General features: G+C 43.3%; 1 protein-coding gene across 2 annotated transcripts in view; it reads left to right on the plus strand.

The window, feature by feature from the left end:
- Nucleotides 1-282: 282 nt before the first annotated feature.
- SORT1 (sortilin 1) overlaps nucleotides 283-18,533 on the plus strand; it is a 63,026-nt gene continuing 44,775 nt past the window's right edge. For both annotated transcript variants that reach the window (XM_032360648.1, XM_032360650.1), the window contains exon 1: nucleotides 283-654. In XM_032360648.1, coding sequence (XP_032216539.1) covers nucleotides 349-654 — 306 coding nt within the window. In that variant the 5' untranslated portion in view covers nucleotides 283-348. The remainder of the gene's footprint in view (nucleotides 655-18,533) is intronic.

Here is an 18,533-nt window from a genome sequence, read left to right on the forward strand (position 1 = left end):
CAGGGGGTGCTTCGCGGGAGGCGCGGGATGCTCCTACGCTAACTCTGGAAGCCCGGCCGGGGAGACGCCAGGCGATGGAGGGATGACCTCAGCGGTCTCTGCCACGTTCCAGCCAATCAGTCCCGCATCTTGGCATCCGAATCCAGGACCCCCGAAGCCGGAGGCGACGCGAGCCAATGAGGAGCGGACCGGGGAAGAAGGACAGGCGGCCAGCCTATGGGGGCGGAGAGGCCCGGCTGCGCGTATCCAAGGAGCGCCGGGCTCCGGCTCGGGGGTGTGGCGCGGCGCCGGCGGGGGTGGGCGGGCGCGCCGGGCGGCAGGTGTCGGCGGCGTCGGCATTCGGCGGCGATGGAGCGGCCCCGGGGAGCTGCGGATGGCCTCTTGCGCTGGCCCCACGGCCTCGGCCTCCTTCTCCTCTTCCAGCTGCTGCCGCCGGAGACCCTCGGCCAGGACCGGCTGGACGCGCCGCCGCCGCCCGCTGCGCCGCTGTCGCGCTGGTCCGGCCCCGTCGGGGTGAGCTGGGGGCTGCGCGCGGCCGCGCCCGGGGGCCCGGTTCCCCGCGGCGGCCGTTGGCGCCGCAGCGCGCTCGAGGAGGACCAGGACTGCGGCCGGGTACCGGACTTCGTCGCCAAGCTGGCCAACAACACGCACCAGGTGAGCGGGCGCCGGGCCCGGGCGCCGCCCGGACTGCGAGGTGCCACCCCCCGGCCCCCTCCTCCGGCGGCCGCCTGCCCCGCCCGCGCGGCCCGTCCCTCCTCCAGCGTCCGCGCGACTCGCGGCTCGGCTGGGGAGACCCGAGCCGCTCGCCTGCCCCGCGCCGCCCGCGCCCCCTGGGCCGCGGCTTCGAAACTGCGGCGGGCGGGCGGAGTCCGGCCCGGGAGCGGCCCCCCGGGACGCGGCGGCCCGCGCGGCTGTGTTTCGTCACAGGGGAGGCAGCCTTAGACTGTCACGGCATTCTTTTTTTTCTTTCTTTCTTTTTTTTTTAAGTTGCCAAAATTTCTAGAGCGCCCTTGTTTTGTGTCTGTGTAAATAATCAGGACCCAGTAACGCTATAACCCACCAGGAGGCTGGAGGACTAATCACCTCTTTAAGTGCTGGAGAAGTTGGGCTGCGCAGAAGCAGAGGTGTGTCCTCGCCGGGTCAGTACTTTCAGGGTGGGTAGGCGTGTTCAGAAATCCCACAGCAGTTCTTAGGTTACTGTGTGTATTTTAGTATGTGAAGGGACAAGCTTGGAGATGGGCTGACAATGTATCTGTGATCTCTCTTCCGCCTTCAATTTGACCTTCTAGCCTGGCATTGGAGTCGACCAGGTTGTCTTCATCCTGTTGTAACAAGATTTCCAGCAGGACGCACATTGCCGGCATTCTCCTTCGTGCTCAGTCCTAGTCAGAAACTTTAAAAATTGCGATAGTTCTCTCCCTAGGGACAAGCCCCTCAACCTTTGCACACTACTGGCCTGACAAAGCCCATTGTTAAGAAGGTCCAGGCTCCTTGCTGCAGTGCAACGTGGACACCTTTCCTCTAGTCTCCCTGGGAACTAATGGTTTAATTGTTGCTACCCATATTTGCCCAGGGTAGCCTTCATGTGATACATTCGCCATTACATCTCACATTCCCTGTCAGCCAAATCTCAGTCTCCCCTTGAACTGTCTTTCTCCCTTTGCCTGGACTCTACTTGATACTTGTGCTGAATTCTCAGATGTGGGGTCCCCGGAGGCAGTTGCTGTCAGGGCACAGGCAGTCAGGGAGAGCCCCACTGAAGGCCACACTGGTGGCAGCTATGTAACTAGTGCTGACCAGTGGAACCAAGTTGGATACAACCAAGTTGGATGCGGACAGGGTGGAGTGAGTACTGGGAAGACTTCCTGTTTGCCAGGAAAAAATAATGGTGTAGAGGGCTGTCTCACAGTGGGGAGTTGAGGAAGGCTTTACAGCACTGATGCTGAACTTAAAACAGGACCCCTTCCTTCCTGGAGTCAGCTGGACGTAGCATTCTTACCCCATATTTTTGATTTTTCTCTTGCTGGTTGACCTACCTCAGGACCTGCTGCTACTCCTGGATGTATGCCCTGACTAGTCTGACTTGATACATCTTTTGTAAACTGTTGATTTCTAAAGCTAGAGGTTGAAAAAAATGGCTCAGGGGTTCCTTAGGCCACATATACTCAAAAGCAGATCTGAAACCTTGTTCTTCAGAAAGAAGCTTCCCTCTATTTCTCTCATTTTATTTAGCTACTGATTTTTTTTTCTTTTTTTCTCCATCTTCTTTCAGTGACCTAATTTTAAATAGCTCTTTTTGCACTTGTTAATTGCCCATAGTCTCTTCTTCAGAGATCCCATCCTGTTTATAACATGTGAATGTGGTGAAAGTGAAGCCATTGTTAATAATCTTCACCTTAGAAATGGTTGAGTAAAGCAGTTCTTAGAGGTCCTTAACCCAGAATTGTTATGTGGTAGTCTGTTCTGCTTTTCAGTTCTTTATTTTTAGAAATCCTGATAAGTCATCCTGAATGGTATTGAGAGATCTAGTATTTAGCGACCCTTTATAAACAGTGTGAAATAAAAGGATCAGCATGGCCAAACAACTTTTTATCAGGGCTATTGTATACTTTTGTATACAATACTTTTTTTGTATCCTTTTGTACAGCTGGGAAAGTGCCACTAAGAGGAGTTTTTCACAAGATGACAGGAGTCAATTCCCAAAGAAAATTGAAAGTTTTTGGTTCTCATTTGTTAAAACTTGCAGTTCATGTTAAGCCACATTGATTCATATAGTCAGTGCACGAAAACGCCGTCCAAATGTCCAAGATGTGCTGGATGCTGGGTGCCAAGATACAAAGAAAAGATAGTTCAGACTGGACAATGAAAAGTCTCAGAAGGTTTTAGCAGATCTCCTGGACCATTGGCTTGTTTGGCTTGTGAGAATTTATTGGCGTTTCTTCTTTAAAAAGCAAGGTAAAACTAAAGCATGATAGTGCTTTTATATTCTGGTATTAGGAGATATGTGCCCTAATGACTTATACCTTGGGCTTCTTCCCTCATGAAATCCAGCAAGTGTGTCTGTGTATTTATAAATGCCCTTTTCTCAGACTCAAAAAATAACCTTTTTGTCTTTAACCCAAAATTGTTTTCATGCCACACTTTTAACTGACTCTTTTAAGCACTTGGAGTATCCGTGACACGTATAACCTTTGCACATGAGACAAATTGAGCAAGCAGAGAAGATTTTATTAATGTTGGTTGCTAAGTTGGATTGCTTCAAAACATTCCTCCTGTAAGTACCCCTTTGAGGTTCAGCATGAAAACTGTCTTAAAGAAACAGATGAAATGCTTTGGCCAGAGTTACGGTGGTTGCTGACATAATTTCCTTACTTCTCATTCCTGTGTTCAGACCATTTGATAATTTCCTTAAAACTTTCAAAACTTATGATTAAAAGCCAGAAACTGTTGCTCACTCTCTGTCCTCCCTCTGCTCCTGTCATTAACTACTTCTTTACACAGAACTTCCCAACTGCACCCCAACATCAAAGCATCTGGTTTCTTAAATAAACAGGCCCTGGAGAGAGACCGCGTTGTATGGCATGTGGGCTCTGAGAAGAATGTGCGTGTTTGTTTGCTGGTGCTGGCAGGGCTGAGTCCAGGCTGACAGGACTGAATGTGCCTGTTGGAGGTTCAGGGAGCTCCCGCTCCTAGCCTGTTGTGGATCTTTGTCACACCCGGAAATCAGAAGGTCAGTCAGTGCCTTTATCTGCCCCAGAACTTTCTAACTGCCTCATTTATTGCAACAGGCAGTCTCTCTCCATACTACCTTCCCCAGCACTCCCACCCTGACCCTGGAGTTAGTCTTCTCTTGAGCCCTGTTCCACCCGTTTGTTTTACAAAGAGGTAGAAGCATAGGAATTCCATAGGATTTCCTTCTTGATCCCGGTTGAGCAGAATGAGCAAAATCCCCACGAGGACCCTATTCCCATGCAGTATACTTATCAGACCTTTAACCCTGATGGCTGTAAAGTGACTTCTGCAGTCGGGAATTCAGTTGCACGTATCAGCAGATTTGATGACGTGTATTTGTCTGGGGAAAGGGTAGTCTTCATCTGTAGTTTGGTTGGGGTGAGCGTAGAGAGCTATCCAGGCAGGACAAATGGCTCAGGGGGACTGCAGTGTAACAATTAGGTAAGGTCTCTGCTGACTCAAATATTTGGCTTTGTGCATAGTGATTTTTCATTAGAAATCTGAGTCTCCTGTTTGTGGAAATGATTGGAAGAAGGCTTGTGTTCTGGTCAATTTCTAATGGTTATTTTCTTTCTGTAATGATAAAAATATTAGGCTTTCCATCCTGCTGTTTTGATCTGATTTTTCATGTCCGGTTCACAAGGCTCTTAGCAGCTTCTTCTGCACTCTGCCGATTTCCAATCAGCTCTTGCCAACAAGCATTGGATTCTCAGTGGGTGACTGCAGAGACTGTGCTCCCCAACTTTGTCCTAGTTGGCCTGTTATCCTTGTGTGATCCTCACAGGAAGGACAGAGCTTAACACTGAGTGGTAATGGTTGGAGCAGGAGTGAGGTCTGCTCCTCTCCCTCCCTTTCTGTGCACCCCTACCCCTTAGGTTCTTTTTTTTTTTTTTTTCCTTTTAAGATTTATTTATTTTGGAAAGATAACATGAGGAGGGGGAGCAGAGGGAGAGGGGGAGAAAGTCCCAAACAGACTCCACGCTGAGTGTGGAGCCTGACTTGGGGTTTGATCCCACAACCCAGAGATCATGACCTGATCTAAAACCAAGAGTTGGGCGCCCAACTGACTTTGCCACCCAGGCACCCTTCAAGTGCTGCCCTAACAGAAGTGAGCTGTGTTTTGAGACTGGAGAAATGATGCTTGGATGTTTTATATGATTAGAAGCTAATTTTATGGCAGGCAAAACTATCAAATTTGACATGTAATTAAAAATACAGCTTTTCTTGCAAAAGGCACTGTGACAGTTGCTCTAAAAATATTATGAAATAGATATTGCATTTGTAAATTTCAAAAATTTTTTCAATTTACCTTCCTATTTCTTTGTAACTAGTGTTTCTTTGGCATTTTTTATTCTTTTTAAAAATTTGGCGAAAATTTGTTCTTACCATTGTCTAGGTTGCCTCACTGATTTGTGTGTAGGTGGGTTTGAGGAGTAATGGGGCTTGAGGAACATGCTAGTCAATTTCAGGCTGTTCTAGACAGGTTTTTTGTTGTTCTAATAGTGACTATAGTCAAAGTTGGGTTAGTCATATGTGGCTTTGAGTTAGCTGGGTTGAATGAATCTTCATGACAGACCCTTCATACCTACAGAGGTTGTTAAGTGCCAGAAATGTGGAGGTTTTTTCTGTTTGTTTTTTTTGTTGTTGTTGTTTTGTTTTGTCTTAAAATATTGAGGCTATTTTCCCCACTCCACCCTGAATCCTAGTCTCAGGAAACCACAGCAAAAACAGAATCTTCCATTCAGAGCCCGTGGTGTTTTGCTGAGAAAGTTTTCTGTGAATGCAGTTTATTTTCTGTTTTACATTTCAGTATCGAGCTCTCAATTCCTCAGATACAACAGGAGAAATTTTAGATTAGCTTTAAAATGTCTAAAAAAATTCTGATTCATATGGAAGAGGGGGAGGCCAGGGGTTGTGATCACAAATGTTTATTGGTTGATTCCAAATTTAGAAGCAAATTAGGGCTGTTCTGCTTCCTAGTTGAACTTGAACATAGCAGGGATTTCACATCTGGGGGTAATTTGTTACCACCTCCAGAGCTTGCTTCACTGAAATATGAGTGTTCTTTAAGATAGCAGGAGTATTTTTTTTTTCCATAAAATTATGAAAGACATTTGACTTGTTTACTTTTTGGGTAGTACTTTGTCATCCTTTGTTGCCTGAAAAATCTAATGCAAAGCAAAGCTACTAGCTTGGATAGTCTAAAAGCAAACCCAGAAAACAAATAACAATTAATTTGTTTTTTTCCTTTCCTACAGTACTTGGCCAAAACTAGGATTTTTTTTTTTTCTCTTGTCCTGGCTGCTTGTGTTTTTAAAAATAGATGGTCAGCTTACCATTAATATACTCAGCCCTGTGCTAGTTAGAAACATATGAGTGATTAATTGGCTTGATTTTTTTTTTTTTCATCAGAAGAGAATGTATGAGGGGTTTTTTGTTTGTTTTTTTCCCTCTTGGGCTTGAATACTATCTCTTATATTTGCTTTTGTTAAGAGTTTTGTTCTTTTCTTCCTGTATGTTCTAAGAAACGAAGTACTGATATTGTACTTAAGCCAGTTTGCAAGTCTGGTTCAACAGCAAGATCGTCACCCTGAAGGGCTAAGAGAATAACTGGGAAGGAAAATTTTGATCAACTTTATACTTCCCGGACAAGATAGTTCAAAACAGACCTCTATCTGGTACCTACCCTTGGTCAAAGGGATTCAGATGTTGTATGCACAATTCAAGAGAGAGCTCTCAATTTCCAGATTTGAGTCCTGGCTCTGCTGTTTTATAGCTGTGTGATCATGGACAGTCACTTCACTCCTCTGGCCTTTATTATAGTTTTTTAAACTAGAGAAGCAGCTTTAGGATCATTTGGAAGGGGAAATAAAAAGTTTTATCAAAATGTTTTGTTAAATATATTGTGTCAATGTCATTAATTTAAGCACCTAGTAAGCTACATATAGTGGAGTCCAGGCCTTTGGACATCCAAAGCAAATGTTAAAGACCCACATTGGTGCTGCTTTCAGGATTAAGTGTTCAAAGATGTCTTGATGAAAGTTTGGAAGAATTTTTAAAGAAGGCATGCCCACCACAGTGCAGTGGTTTGGGAAGGCCTCCTGGATGAAGAGAGAATCAAGGTATGCAGGTAATTCTTAAGAGATCTGTAAAGGCATGATGGTAGGGAAATCCAGGACATGCTCAGGGAATGGTCAAGGGAAAGTTTTCTGTGGGGTAGAAGTAGCTGATGAGGAGTATGTCTAAGGTTTCCAGAAAAACACATAAGAGAAGTCAAAAAAGGTAGGTCTTAGGTGGGAGAAGGAAGAGGAGAGAGAGGGGAGTGCTGGGCAGGGAGCTGTGCTTTGGGACTTCATGGGTAATGTCTTTTAACGGGTAGTGTTAGACTTGAGGCTGGAGATGGAGAAACCAGAGGTGGAAATGGGGATCCAAGAAGAGTTGACCATTTAGAGGTTGACCATTGCTGTGGTATTGAAGAATACATCCGACAGGAGAGCAGAATAGAGAGCAGGGCAGACCACCTTTTATACTTAAAGTGCTAAAGTTTCTAAGGAACACTCTTAGACTCCTGGACCTTATTGGAGGAGAATGTGAGCCAAGGCATGAGACTCCCAGGACCTCTAAGATGGTGAAGCCAATGAACAAATTTCTCTTTCCTTAATATTTTTGAACAGGATGAGGTTGAATTCTTGCTGATGATGTGCTTAACAGTTTGAATCATAGATTGTTAAGCTCATTAGCTGGTCAGATCTCTTACTTTTACTGATGAGTCTAAATGACTTTGTATGTGGGCCAAGAACTGAGAGTAGAACACAGATGTCCCAATGTGGTGCAGTGTTTCGAAGTGTTTCATAGAGAAGTGTGTGTGTGTGTGTGTGTGTGTGTGTGTGTTTTAAGATTTTTATTTATTTGAGAAAGAGAGAGAGAGGATAAGAGCACAAGTAGAGGGGAGCAGCAGAGGGAGAGGGAGAAAGAAACTCTCTGCTGAGCAGAGATCCCGGGGTAGGGCTGGATCCAAGGACTCCAGGATCATGACCTGAGCCGAAGGCAGATGCTTAACTGACTGAGCCACCCAGGCGCCCCTCATAGAGATATTTTAAGTCAATGCATTTGCTTTAGGGATAAGGCAAGGTTATAGACCCCCACTGTAAGTCCTACAGTTGTGAATTCTCTGCTCTTTTCCATCATTGAACCCTCAGCAGAGCTCAGTTAGCCTTTTTTAGCCTCAGTTTCCCATATAGAAAGCATTATCAGAGGCTTTGAAGAGAAAATGTTCTGAAAACCTTGGAGTACCATATGTGTGATTTATGTCATTTCTTAACAAGCCTGTTGATCTGGCTACTGACTCCACAGGGCCCAGTTGTCAGCCAAATGATCCTGATAAATACCAACTCCAGAGGAACACATGCAGAAAAGGAGATACGGGAGATGAAGTGGTTTTATCACTTGGCAGGGTTGGGTGACAGGCTTGGGTGGGGGTGGCAAGAAGGAGGGTGAGTCAAGATTGGCAGAAATGTGAGAAGCGTATGTGTTCTTTTTTTAACCTTCATGATTACATCAAAATTTTAACTTGTTAATATGATTGGCAGTTCTTTGAGGCAGTGGTTAGGAGGGAACATGATCTCAGGTCAGACCTGGCTAAATTCAAACTTCAGTGGTGACCATGGACAGATTAATTTCAATGTGTCTTGGTCTTTTCAACTATAAAATGGAGGTCCTAAGTTCTATGTCTTAGGGTCATTGTGAAGATTAAATGAGATGTGGGATTTAGTGTGTGTTCATCCTTTAGTAAATCTTACAATGATTATTTCCACAAAGCTTCTGATGCGTTACCGGTTAGATGCCCAAATATTTGTGTATACACTTGAAATTGTTTTTTATAGCTGTAATATTCCTAGGGAATCATCATGAGCAGTGATAGAAGTCTGGATTAAGAAATGTGTACTACTTATGTCCTTGGACTTGGGATTTTAAGAACAAGGATATAAGGTGAGAGGGAGATTATCTAACCCAGGTGTCTTTCCTGAAGCTATGGGAGTTGATGGAGAAATAATAATCCCACCATCATCAGATCCCCCGTCATTTGGTTCTGATAGTTTCAAGTAGATAAAGTTTACTTATGGTTTTAAAGAATTTATAATCATAAAAAATAAGACTACTTACTATTTAATCACTACTTCTGAAGCTTCAGTAAGCTTTAGTTTATTGGAGTCAGTGCCTGTGGTTTTAAGTTGACAGCTCTGCACCCGCACCTTGCGGGCTTCACCCTCATTTGTTAACGGAGCCGCCACTGTGAGCCCTGCACCATGCCGGTGTCTGGGAGATTTGAAGAAATAGTAACAAGATGTGATGGCTGCTTCTGAGGAACTTTGCTTGGAAGCACGGCAGACCAGGATGCTAGTGCAGTTATTTTTCCTTATGTGCATGTCTCTTTAGGCTAACATTTCACCACTTCCCGCCCCATGCCTACCCTCTGTTCCAGTTAGTGTGACCTTTCCACCAGGCCCTGAGCTCGTCATGTGCTCTGTGCTTCTCCATCCTTGTTCATATGGCTTTCCTCCTGTCTGAATGCCGTTCTAGCTTCAGTGGCTTTCTTCTTTTCTCTCCTACAACACTCAACGATGCTGTGTAAGCTAGCATTTACGTATAGTTTTCTGTCTCATGTTTACTTTCATTTCTTCAGTTTTCTACAGTTGCTGATTATACAATGCTAGATATTGGCCATTGTATTGGATCCTAAGCTGATGGTAGAACAGAGCAGACAAGACCCCTGTTTTTATGAGCCAGTGGAAAACATGAACGTTAAACAAGTATGTAGTTATAAATATGATTAGTACCCAGAAGAACAAAAGTAACAACCGGGGAGTAATTGGCAGATGTCCTTTTAATCTGGGGGCATTAGGAAGGACTCACTGAGAAATTATTTAAACTGAGACTTGAAGATGAATAGAATTTAATCAGTAGGAGTATCACAGAACCACGTGTTCAAGGGCTTGGGGCTGGAGGGAGCTTGGTGTGCCCAAGGACCTGGAAGTAAGTGGGTGTGGTGGCAGCAGAGGCAGTGGGTGCTTCTTACCCACCCACAGTGGCTTAGTGGCTGGCAATGGGGACCTATCCCTTATCACTTTTTCTTTGAAGTGGGACCAAGATGTAAAAAGTAAATGCTGTTTTGGAATTTAGCTCATTTATTGGTCATAATGAGAATTGAGTTCTCCCAAGAAAGTGAATTTTTCAAAAACTAAGCCCACCCTTTTAAGTGCCAAAGGTTTTTTGGTTTTGCTTAATGAGAATCTTTCTAAAATATTTCTCTACTTTCTTAGTCAATACTGTGACCCCACATCATTTTAGAAGAGATTAAACTATGCTCTGCCACCACTCCTATTATTTTAATCGGTGTGGCATTCATGCCCTCAAGGGCTGTTGAGGTAGGTGGGGCTGTTTTCTCCCCTTTCTTCAAACAGCCCATTGTCTGCTTGTTGAACCTTACTTTTTGGTTCTGCTGAAATGATGGTCCCTTTGCAATATCCTCTTCTTTTTGCTGCTGACCCTGTCTTGAGACGCACTATCCCCTAAATTTTAGCTGCTGCTTCTGTAAACTAGGAAAATGGATTACTAATTGTAGACAATTCTGACAAGTTTGGCAAGTTGATACAGAGTGATGGTCTGCAAGTTTATCTCCAAGGTCAGATGCAGAGATTTCTACCACGTGAATACTGCCATCAGAGGTCTCACATGCTTCCTTCCAGTGAGTGTTCAGTGAGTGTTCATTGGGGTTTCTATCTAAGGCAGGGTGCTGGGCCCTCCCCCTTTCAGCACGAAGGGATTGCAGAGCCCAGCAGGCAGCTGAGTTGGTTTTTGTTTGTTTGTTTAAACAAAGAGCTGTGGAAAAGCACGGAGTGGTTTAATTACTGATGAGTCATAGAATTTTAAAGCTAATAAGGACTAGAGTTGTTGGCATTCCAGCCCCCCTCACCTTGGTGGTGAAGTTAGGTTGCACTGCTGAAGTTCACACAGCTTTTCCGCAGAGCTGGAAAGAAAATTTAGATTGACTGTTAGCCCAGTGCTCTTCTCTGTACCGTCCTGCCTTACAGAAAACTCTGAATAATTGAGTAGGTATGAAAACTTGTGTAATGTTTTGTGTTTAGCGTTTTCATTTCTAAGAATAGTCTCCCTGAGAACTGGAACATTTGTGATCTTATTTTTAGCTCGTGTTTTATGATCCCAGCAGTGCCTTATTTAACAGAACTGAATTCTGTGAAGATTTTCTTCCTGCCTGCAGGAGCATCACCCAGGCTATGTCCCAGACCTTTTCCGCTGTGTCCTGGCTGTCCCTGTGTTCCCTAGCTGGGGTTTGGAAACCTGAATCTTAAATTCCCAGCTTCTATGGGCCCACCAGGGCCTCACCTTTGTATGTTATTTCATTTGATTCTTACTATTCCAGTGAGCGAAGGAGCATAATTCAGTTTTATTTCTGAGGAAGTGGATTCCCAAGAGAGAAAATAATTTGAGCCTGTTTTTCCAACCAGCGAGTTACTGGACTGGGCTTTCACACCTGCTTTTGTAGTTGTATTTTTCACTGTGACAGGCTGTCATCTCTAGATTAAAGGTCTAGCATGGTTAGCCTTCATTTTTAGACTTCTGTAGGAAGTGTGTTTTGGGTATAAATGCTCCATGAGCACAGAACTCGGACTCGCACTGCTTTTTCCCCAGGGCTCCAAATAGGGCGTGGTGCATGGTAGACACACAGAGGTACTTGTCCAAAGAAGGAATGTGTGTGAAGGATGCCGTCATGGGATTCATTCCCTTGTTTACCTGCCAGAGAAGTGGTTCCTGATGGCAGAATGGTCAGGTCATCTGTGAATGGCTTTTCACCTGGGGCCAACCCTGTAAACCTGACCCACATTTGGTTCTTTCAGTAGTTTACTTTCGATCAGATGTGTAACTAAGACAGGCAGAAGTTTCTCATTACCAGGTTTTCTTTCCAAGCTACAGTGAGTCTCACAACCAACTGTAAGTTCTCTGAGCTATAGAAACAGTAATTTAATTAGGCTCCTGGTTTAATTAGATGTGAAGACAAAGTTATTCCCATGAAGCATGTTGTGTTTTGTGGCCTTTCTCTTTTTCCAGATGGAGCTAGCAATTGGCCATGGGTCCCCAGAAATGGACATTAGTGTTCATTCATGGTCTCTTAAATGTGTGGACCTCAGACTTTAAAATGGTAGGCAGTAAATGCATGGATAAATCTTACCATCAGCTGTCAAGGTGGATGTATTTCAGAGAAGGTAGTACAAGCTGTCCCCTACTCCCAAACATAATGAGTCCCTGAAAACCAATTTGGTTATAAATGCCAGCCAAAGATTTCCTGCTGCCCAGAGCTTCCCTACTGGGGGCAGCAAATGGCTGTCAGTGCCATCTGGGATATTAGAAATCACTGTTCAACAGGTGATGTACGGAAGACTGTGAGTGTATTGGTGAATATTAATGTTGGGATGTGGTATTAGGAGGTCTGCCTTAAATCGAGACCACCGACATTAGTGTGGCTTCGAGGCATGGGCTTTCTAACCCGTCCTGTAACCTTCTGTTGCATCCTGTTAGCCAGTATAATAGAAGTATAATAGAAGAAACTGACATCATCTGTGTATACTTTAATACCATTCTTTTATATCCTTTTTTCAAAATAAAAATAACTTCTATAGTTTTATTTTTAAACATGATTCCTGCTAGTGGAGGTGGGGTGGGGAGTAATTCAGGCAGTCCAGAAAAACTATAAAGAAGGAAAAGTCTCCCCATGAATTCTACCATTTAGAGGCAGTTGCTGTTGATTTTCTGAAGGACCTCCCTCCAGGTAATTTTTAACCATAAGGACCCACACAGGATTTTACATACTATTCTGTGATTTGCTTTTTAGGCAGCACGTTGGGAATGTCCTCCAGTGTCAGATGCTGGAACATCTCCAGCAGCACCCAGTCTGCTTTGTTGCCTGTTATAGCATATGTAACAAAGCTTTAATCCTTCACCTAGAATATACAGAGAGAGTGATATCTTACGGTGTTGTTACATGGATGAAATGAGGATGTGTTAAGCTGCTTTCACGCAGTAGATGGCCTAAAGGATGTGCTCAGTAGCTGCTAGCCTCATCCAGGTACGAACATCCTTTGTCAAGATGTGTAATTATCCCACTGTGATAAATTCCTAAGGGTGGGATTGCTGGGTCATATGGTGTGGACATTTTCAGTTCTGATTCACATCACTGTTGAGACGCTCCCACCCACAGTGCACACAGGTGCCCGGGCTCTGTGTCCTTACTGGATACGTGCTGTCAGGCTTTTCTGGAAGTTGGAAATGTCATTACATTATTTGTCTGTGATTTCCTTGGGATTACTAGTGAAATTGAATAGCCTTTCCTATGTTATTAGTCATTTCCTTATCCTTTGTGAATTGCTTATTTGTCTTTTGCCTATTTGGAGGTCTTTGTCCTTTTCTTATTGACTTGACAACTCTTTTTTATAGTGACCCTTTGTCTTGTTACAAATAATTTTTTCATTTTTTTCAACTCACTATTTGGTGTTTTGCCATTAAATTTTTTTTTATGCAGTCCAAGTAATTCCTGTAGTATGTTATGGGTTCCAGTTTTTGCATCATTTTTTGAGATGGTCTTCTCATTTTAAGATTATAAAAATAGTCACTCATACTTCTAGGATTTTCAAGATTTGACTTTCTGTATTTAAATCTTTGCTGTGTATGGAATTTATTTGTGAGTGGGGGTAAGAAAGGTTTTAGGGATCCAGCTTATTTTTTCCGTATAGCTAGTTTTTCTAACACTTCAATCCCTACTTGAAATGCTAACTTGATCATACACTCTAAAAGAAGCCTTACCCAGGCTTGGACTTTGTTTTGTTCCATTGATCTGTCTTGTCTATTCTTGTGCCAGTAACTGTGCTAGGAGATTAATAAATCTCTCTCTAGAAGTGACAAGTTTCATGTTCATCTGCTCCTGATTGAATCAAGCTGACATTTTTACATAGCTAGTCTTAAACTGCTTGGTTTCTGAACTTCCTACCATAGAGTATGATTAAGTAATCAGAATTACTGTATCTACTCCGTGGGCCTTCTGGGTACTGGCTTTTGGATTGATCTTCACATAAATAGCACATTTACATGGTTTCCCTTGATTTTGGCCTGCTTCTGCATTGTACATTTGGTTGACTGCTTAGCAATATGAAGTGGCCAGATCATGTTCTCTTTGTGCTAAATAATCTACCTCTTAGGCATAATACATTGGAGCAACACTGCTATTGTTTTCCAGAAATAAAATGTGCTTCAGCTCTCCCCACCTTCTCCATTTCCACTGTTGTCTCTACAGCTAGCACAGAACATCACTTTTGCAACACTGCTTGTGGTAGGCATCCCCTATACCTTCTGTTGCCTGGACTCCTCAACTCCTACATAGCTATGTGTTTTTATATGTTCAGTATTTTAGTATTGTAGGCTATTCATTGGTAATATCGTGCTGAAGGTCTGGGGTTTTCTCCTTTTAAAAGGGATTATTCTGCCTTTCAGTTCTCTCTAGCCACATAGCCTTGTCCTCTGCTCATATTTCTTTTATTCATCTTACTTTGCCTTGATTAGAACAATTGAACCATAACTTACTGGTTGATTATGTTCAGCTGTATATACCATTGGAAACCATGCCTATTTGCATAAGTGATCCTGTGGCCTCATCTCTGTTTTCTGTGGGCATTCAAGCAGAAGTACTTTTCTTCTCGAACACATTTCCTTTACTGTATTTTTATTTTTCTTCTATTCCTACCACGGCTTGTCTATCCTAATCTTAAAATTTTTAGTCATTTGAACAAGTGCTTAATAGTGTCTACTGTATACTCAGCACTTGACTGGTGGGTGACATTAATATGTTATTTGTGTTCTCCTTTGACATTTTTCAGAAGGGTTGCATGTATCTTCATGTTTGTTTTACCTGCACAACAACCTCCTCCCATCAACCTTGCTGTTGCTTGTGGCTGTTCCCACCTCTGGAATCCCTGCTTAAATCTCAGTATGCAGACCCCTGTTTCTTCTAACTCAGATGTGTGCATTTCTCTTCTGTGTGGTCTGCCCCCCCGTCAGTGTCTCCAAACAATATGATGCATGCAGGACACCTTTACCAGTTTGGGCCTTATGGAGTTGATGGTAATTGTAGTGGGAAGGAGAGGAGTGAGGTCACTGGTATGTGTATGAGCACCCTGGAACACGTCTTAGTGTTAACAGTGTTCCAGCTGGCAGAAAGGGCCATTATTTACTGAAATGGTGGTAACCACGCTGGAAGGAGGATTACACACAGATTGATAACGCTGATAGCAGGGGGTTGCGAATAGACTTGTACGGAGATATTCGCGGAGCTCTGAATACATATAAGACCTTGTGCTAGGCCTGATGGGTGACACCACATCACAGTGTCTGCCGTCGAAGAACACCCAGTGTAATCTGAGAGGTAGCCAGGTGTGTAAATAGTTATAGTACCAGCAACATCCATACATGTTGTGAGAGTAATACCTAGGAGGAGATCACGTGAGCTGTGATCATGAGGAACCGGAATGGTTGGTTTTACACGGAAAGTCGGGATTTCAGTTGCCTTCCAGATCTTTTGCACTGGTGTAGTCCATCCCTTGAGGCTGTCAGAAAGGAACATCCACCATATAATAGTGAGGGGCAACGAACAAGTTCAGAAGAACCAGAACCTTTCTTTTCTAAAGCATGCATTTAAAAACTATTTTCACTGGGTATAGAATTTTATCTTTACAGTTTTCCCCCAGTTCTTTAAAAATCCTGATCCACTCACTAGTTCACACTATGAATAAGGAGAAGTCTCCAATAATTCTTTGTTCTTCTGTATGTAATGTCATTTTTTTCTTCTGGGTGCTTTTAAGATTTTTATCACTGGTTTTAAACATTTTGAATATGATGTGCTTTGGTGTAGTTTTCATTGTGCTCCTTAAGCTTGGGATTTGTGAGCTTCTTGGCTCTCTGGGTTTATACTTTTAATTAAATCTGGGAAACTTTGGGCTCGTATTTCTTTCCTTTTTTTTTGTTTTTTTGTTTTTTTGTTTTCTCTTTCTGTTCCCACCCTGACCCCAATTTTCCAGAGACTCCTATTACGTATATATTAGGTGACTTGAAGCTCTATAGCTGGGTGATGCCCTGTTCATTTTTCCTGTCTTTTTTCACTGTGTCTCACTTGGATAGTTTCTGTGGGTATAGCTTCGAGTCTATTAAAATGTCCCTTTCTGGGGCACCTAGGTGGCTCAGTGGGTTAAGCCTCTGCCTTCGGCTCAGGTCATGATCTCAGGGTCCTGGGATTGAGCCCCGCATGGGGCTCTCTGCTCGGCAGGGAGCCTGCTTCCCCCCTCTCTCTCTGCCTGGCTCTCTTTCTACTTGTGATCTCTCTCTCTCTCTCTCTGTCAAATAAATAAATAAAATATATTTTTAAAAAAATGTCCCTTTCTGCAGTGCCTCCTCTCCTGTTAATGCTGTCCCATGTAATTTTCATCCCAGGTTTTGTAATTCCCATCTCTAGAAGTCCAGTTTGAGTCTGTTTCATATCTTCTGTGCCTTTATTTAGCATGCTCAGTCTACTCTCTAATTTCTTAAACCTGTGGAGTATAATTACAGCTGTCTTCATGTCCTTGTCTATTAGTTCTATTATCTGTGTTATTTCTGGGTCAGTTTGATTGATTTTTCTCCTCATTATGGTTCCCGTTTTCTTGCTTCTTTGCATGCCTGGTTTTTTTGATTGAACGTTGGACATTGTGAATTTTATCTTCTCGATTGCTAGATATTTTTATATTCCTATAAATATCTTGAACTTTGGTCTGGGCATAGTTAGATTCCTTGGCAGTGGATTGGTCCTTTCTGTTCTTTTTTTTTTTTTTTTTTTTATTATTTTTTATTTTTATTTTTATTTTTTTTTAAAGATTTTATTTATTTATCAGAGAGAGAGGGGGAGAGAGCGAACACAGGCAGGCAGAATGGCAGGCAGAGGCAGAGGGAGAAGCAGGCTCCCTGCTGAGCAAGGAGCCCGATGTGGGACTCGATCCCAGGACGCTGGGATCATGACCTGAGCCGAAGGCAGATGCTTAACCAACTGAGCCACCCAGGCGTCCCGGTCCTTTCTGTTCTTGGTTGGGTTCTTTCTTTTTCTCTTCCTTTCTCTTTCTTTCTTTTTTCTTTCTTTCTTTCTTTTTCTTTCTTTCTTTCTAAGCTTTTTAAGGCAAGTCCAGAGTAGCATTTAGATGAGGGTTAATTTTTCTTTCCATTTGACCTTTTCTTTCCACCTGAGGTTTGGTCTGTTGTTAGATCTGATTTCATTTTTCTCTTTTACTTTCAGTAGTATAAGAATGTTAAAGACTGGAGTATAAAACGTTAGTTGCATTTGTCATAGACAGATGGGTTTTTTCAGCCATTATTTGCTGAAATGGTGGTAACCATGCTAAAAGGAGGATTACACACAGATTGATAACGCTGGTAGCTGGGGGTTGCGAATAGACTTGTATGGAGATATTTGCAGAGCCCTGAATACATATGAGACCTTGTGCTAGGCCTAATGGGTGACACAGTGCCTGCTGTCAAAGAACACCCAGTGTAATCTGAGTTATTGGGAAGGAAAGGGAGGAAGAGTTAAAGGTAGCAGAAGACCCCAATTGTAGTTAATAAATCTGGCCTACATTTCCAGAGGCACTGTTTGGATGATAAATGAGGGCAGCTATCCTTTGAGTTGTTCAGGTGAAGCTGGGTGTCGCTAGTGATATCTAATGACCCTCCTCCTTCTGTGACTGGGTGACAGGAAAATGTGAGTAATGCCAGTGTGCGCTGACTGGGTGCAGTGTATAGAGCTTTGTGAAAGTTGCAGATCTTGATTGGCTCAAGACTAACTACATTGTGGCCTGATCAAGATTGCCAGGACTCCTGTGATGGAATTTGTCTTTTATCATAGTCAGTTGTGATGACCAGAGCCTTCCTTGGAAATATAGTCTGTGTTTAAACGACTGTGAGCCCATGTGGTCTCTCTGGTGCCTGTGGTAGCTCTGGGTATTCCTACTCCTCAAGGAGCTCATTGATGTAATTTCAGACACTATATCCTCATGCAAGAGAACAGGCCGTCTTGCTCTGTGTGGAGTATCTTACAAGACCCATTGCTGTGTCAGTTTTTAAGCTGCTGGTTCCAGATGTCTCTAGCAGCCCTACTTTTTCTCAGATGCTTAGCCAGCTTACATGTATGAATGGCCTTTCTGTCCTGCAGAGGCTGTGAGAAGCTCTGCCTGAATGTTTGAGAGTTAACCGGCATTTAACAAGTAAGCCTTCCATGAGGCACTGATTGTACCGTTTTCAGAGATCGTACAAGAGCTTCTGCTGAACTCAGAGGTACTCACTGTCCAGGGAGCAAATAGTGTAGGTGAATTCAGAAACCCGTTCAGGAGGACCATGAACGAAAATGAGAAGATGAGCAGAACAGTTAGTGTTTTTGAGTCGTATTTCTTCAGACTTCTCTGTTGGGGTAGTTGCTTGAGTGACCAAGTGGCTGGCATCCCACCATTTATAGACATGTTCTATTTTGAGACTGAGTTTGTGGTTTGGGAAGGATGTATAATCATTTTCAACAGACGCTTATTGAGGGTGTTAAGTATCAAGTCAGGCCCAGAGAATACCAAGAAGTATAGTTACAGCCTCTGCTTCTAAGGAACCGCTCATCCTTGGAAAATCAGGGCGCACTTAACGTTAAAGAACTTAGTAAGATGTAAGAAGTCTTT

Source organism: Mustela erminea, chromosome 10 (genome assembly GCF_009829155.1).
Source record: "Mustela erminea isolate mMusErm1 chromosome 10, mMusErm1.Pri, whole genome shotgun sequence".
Classification (NCBI taxonomy): domain Eukaryota; kingdom Metazoa; phylum Chordata; class Mammalia; order Carnivora; family Mustelidae; genus Mustela; species Mustela erminea.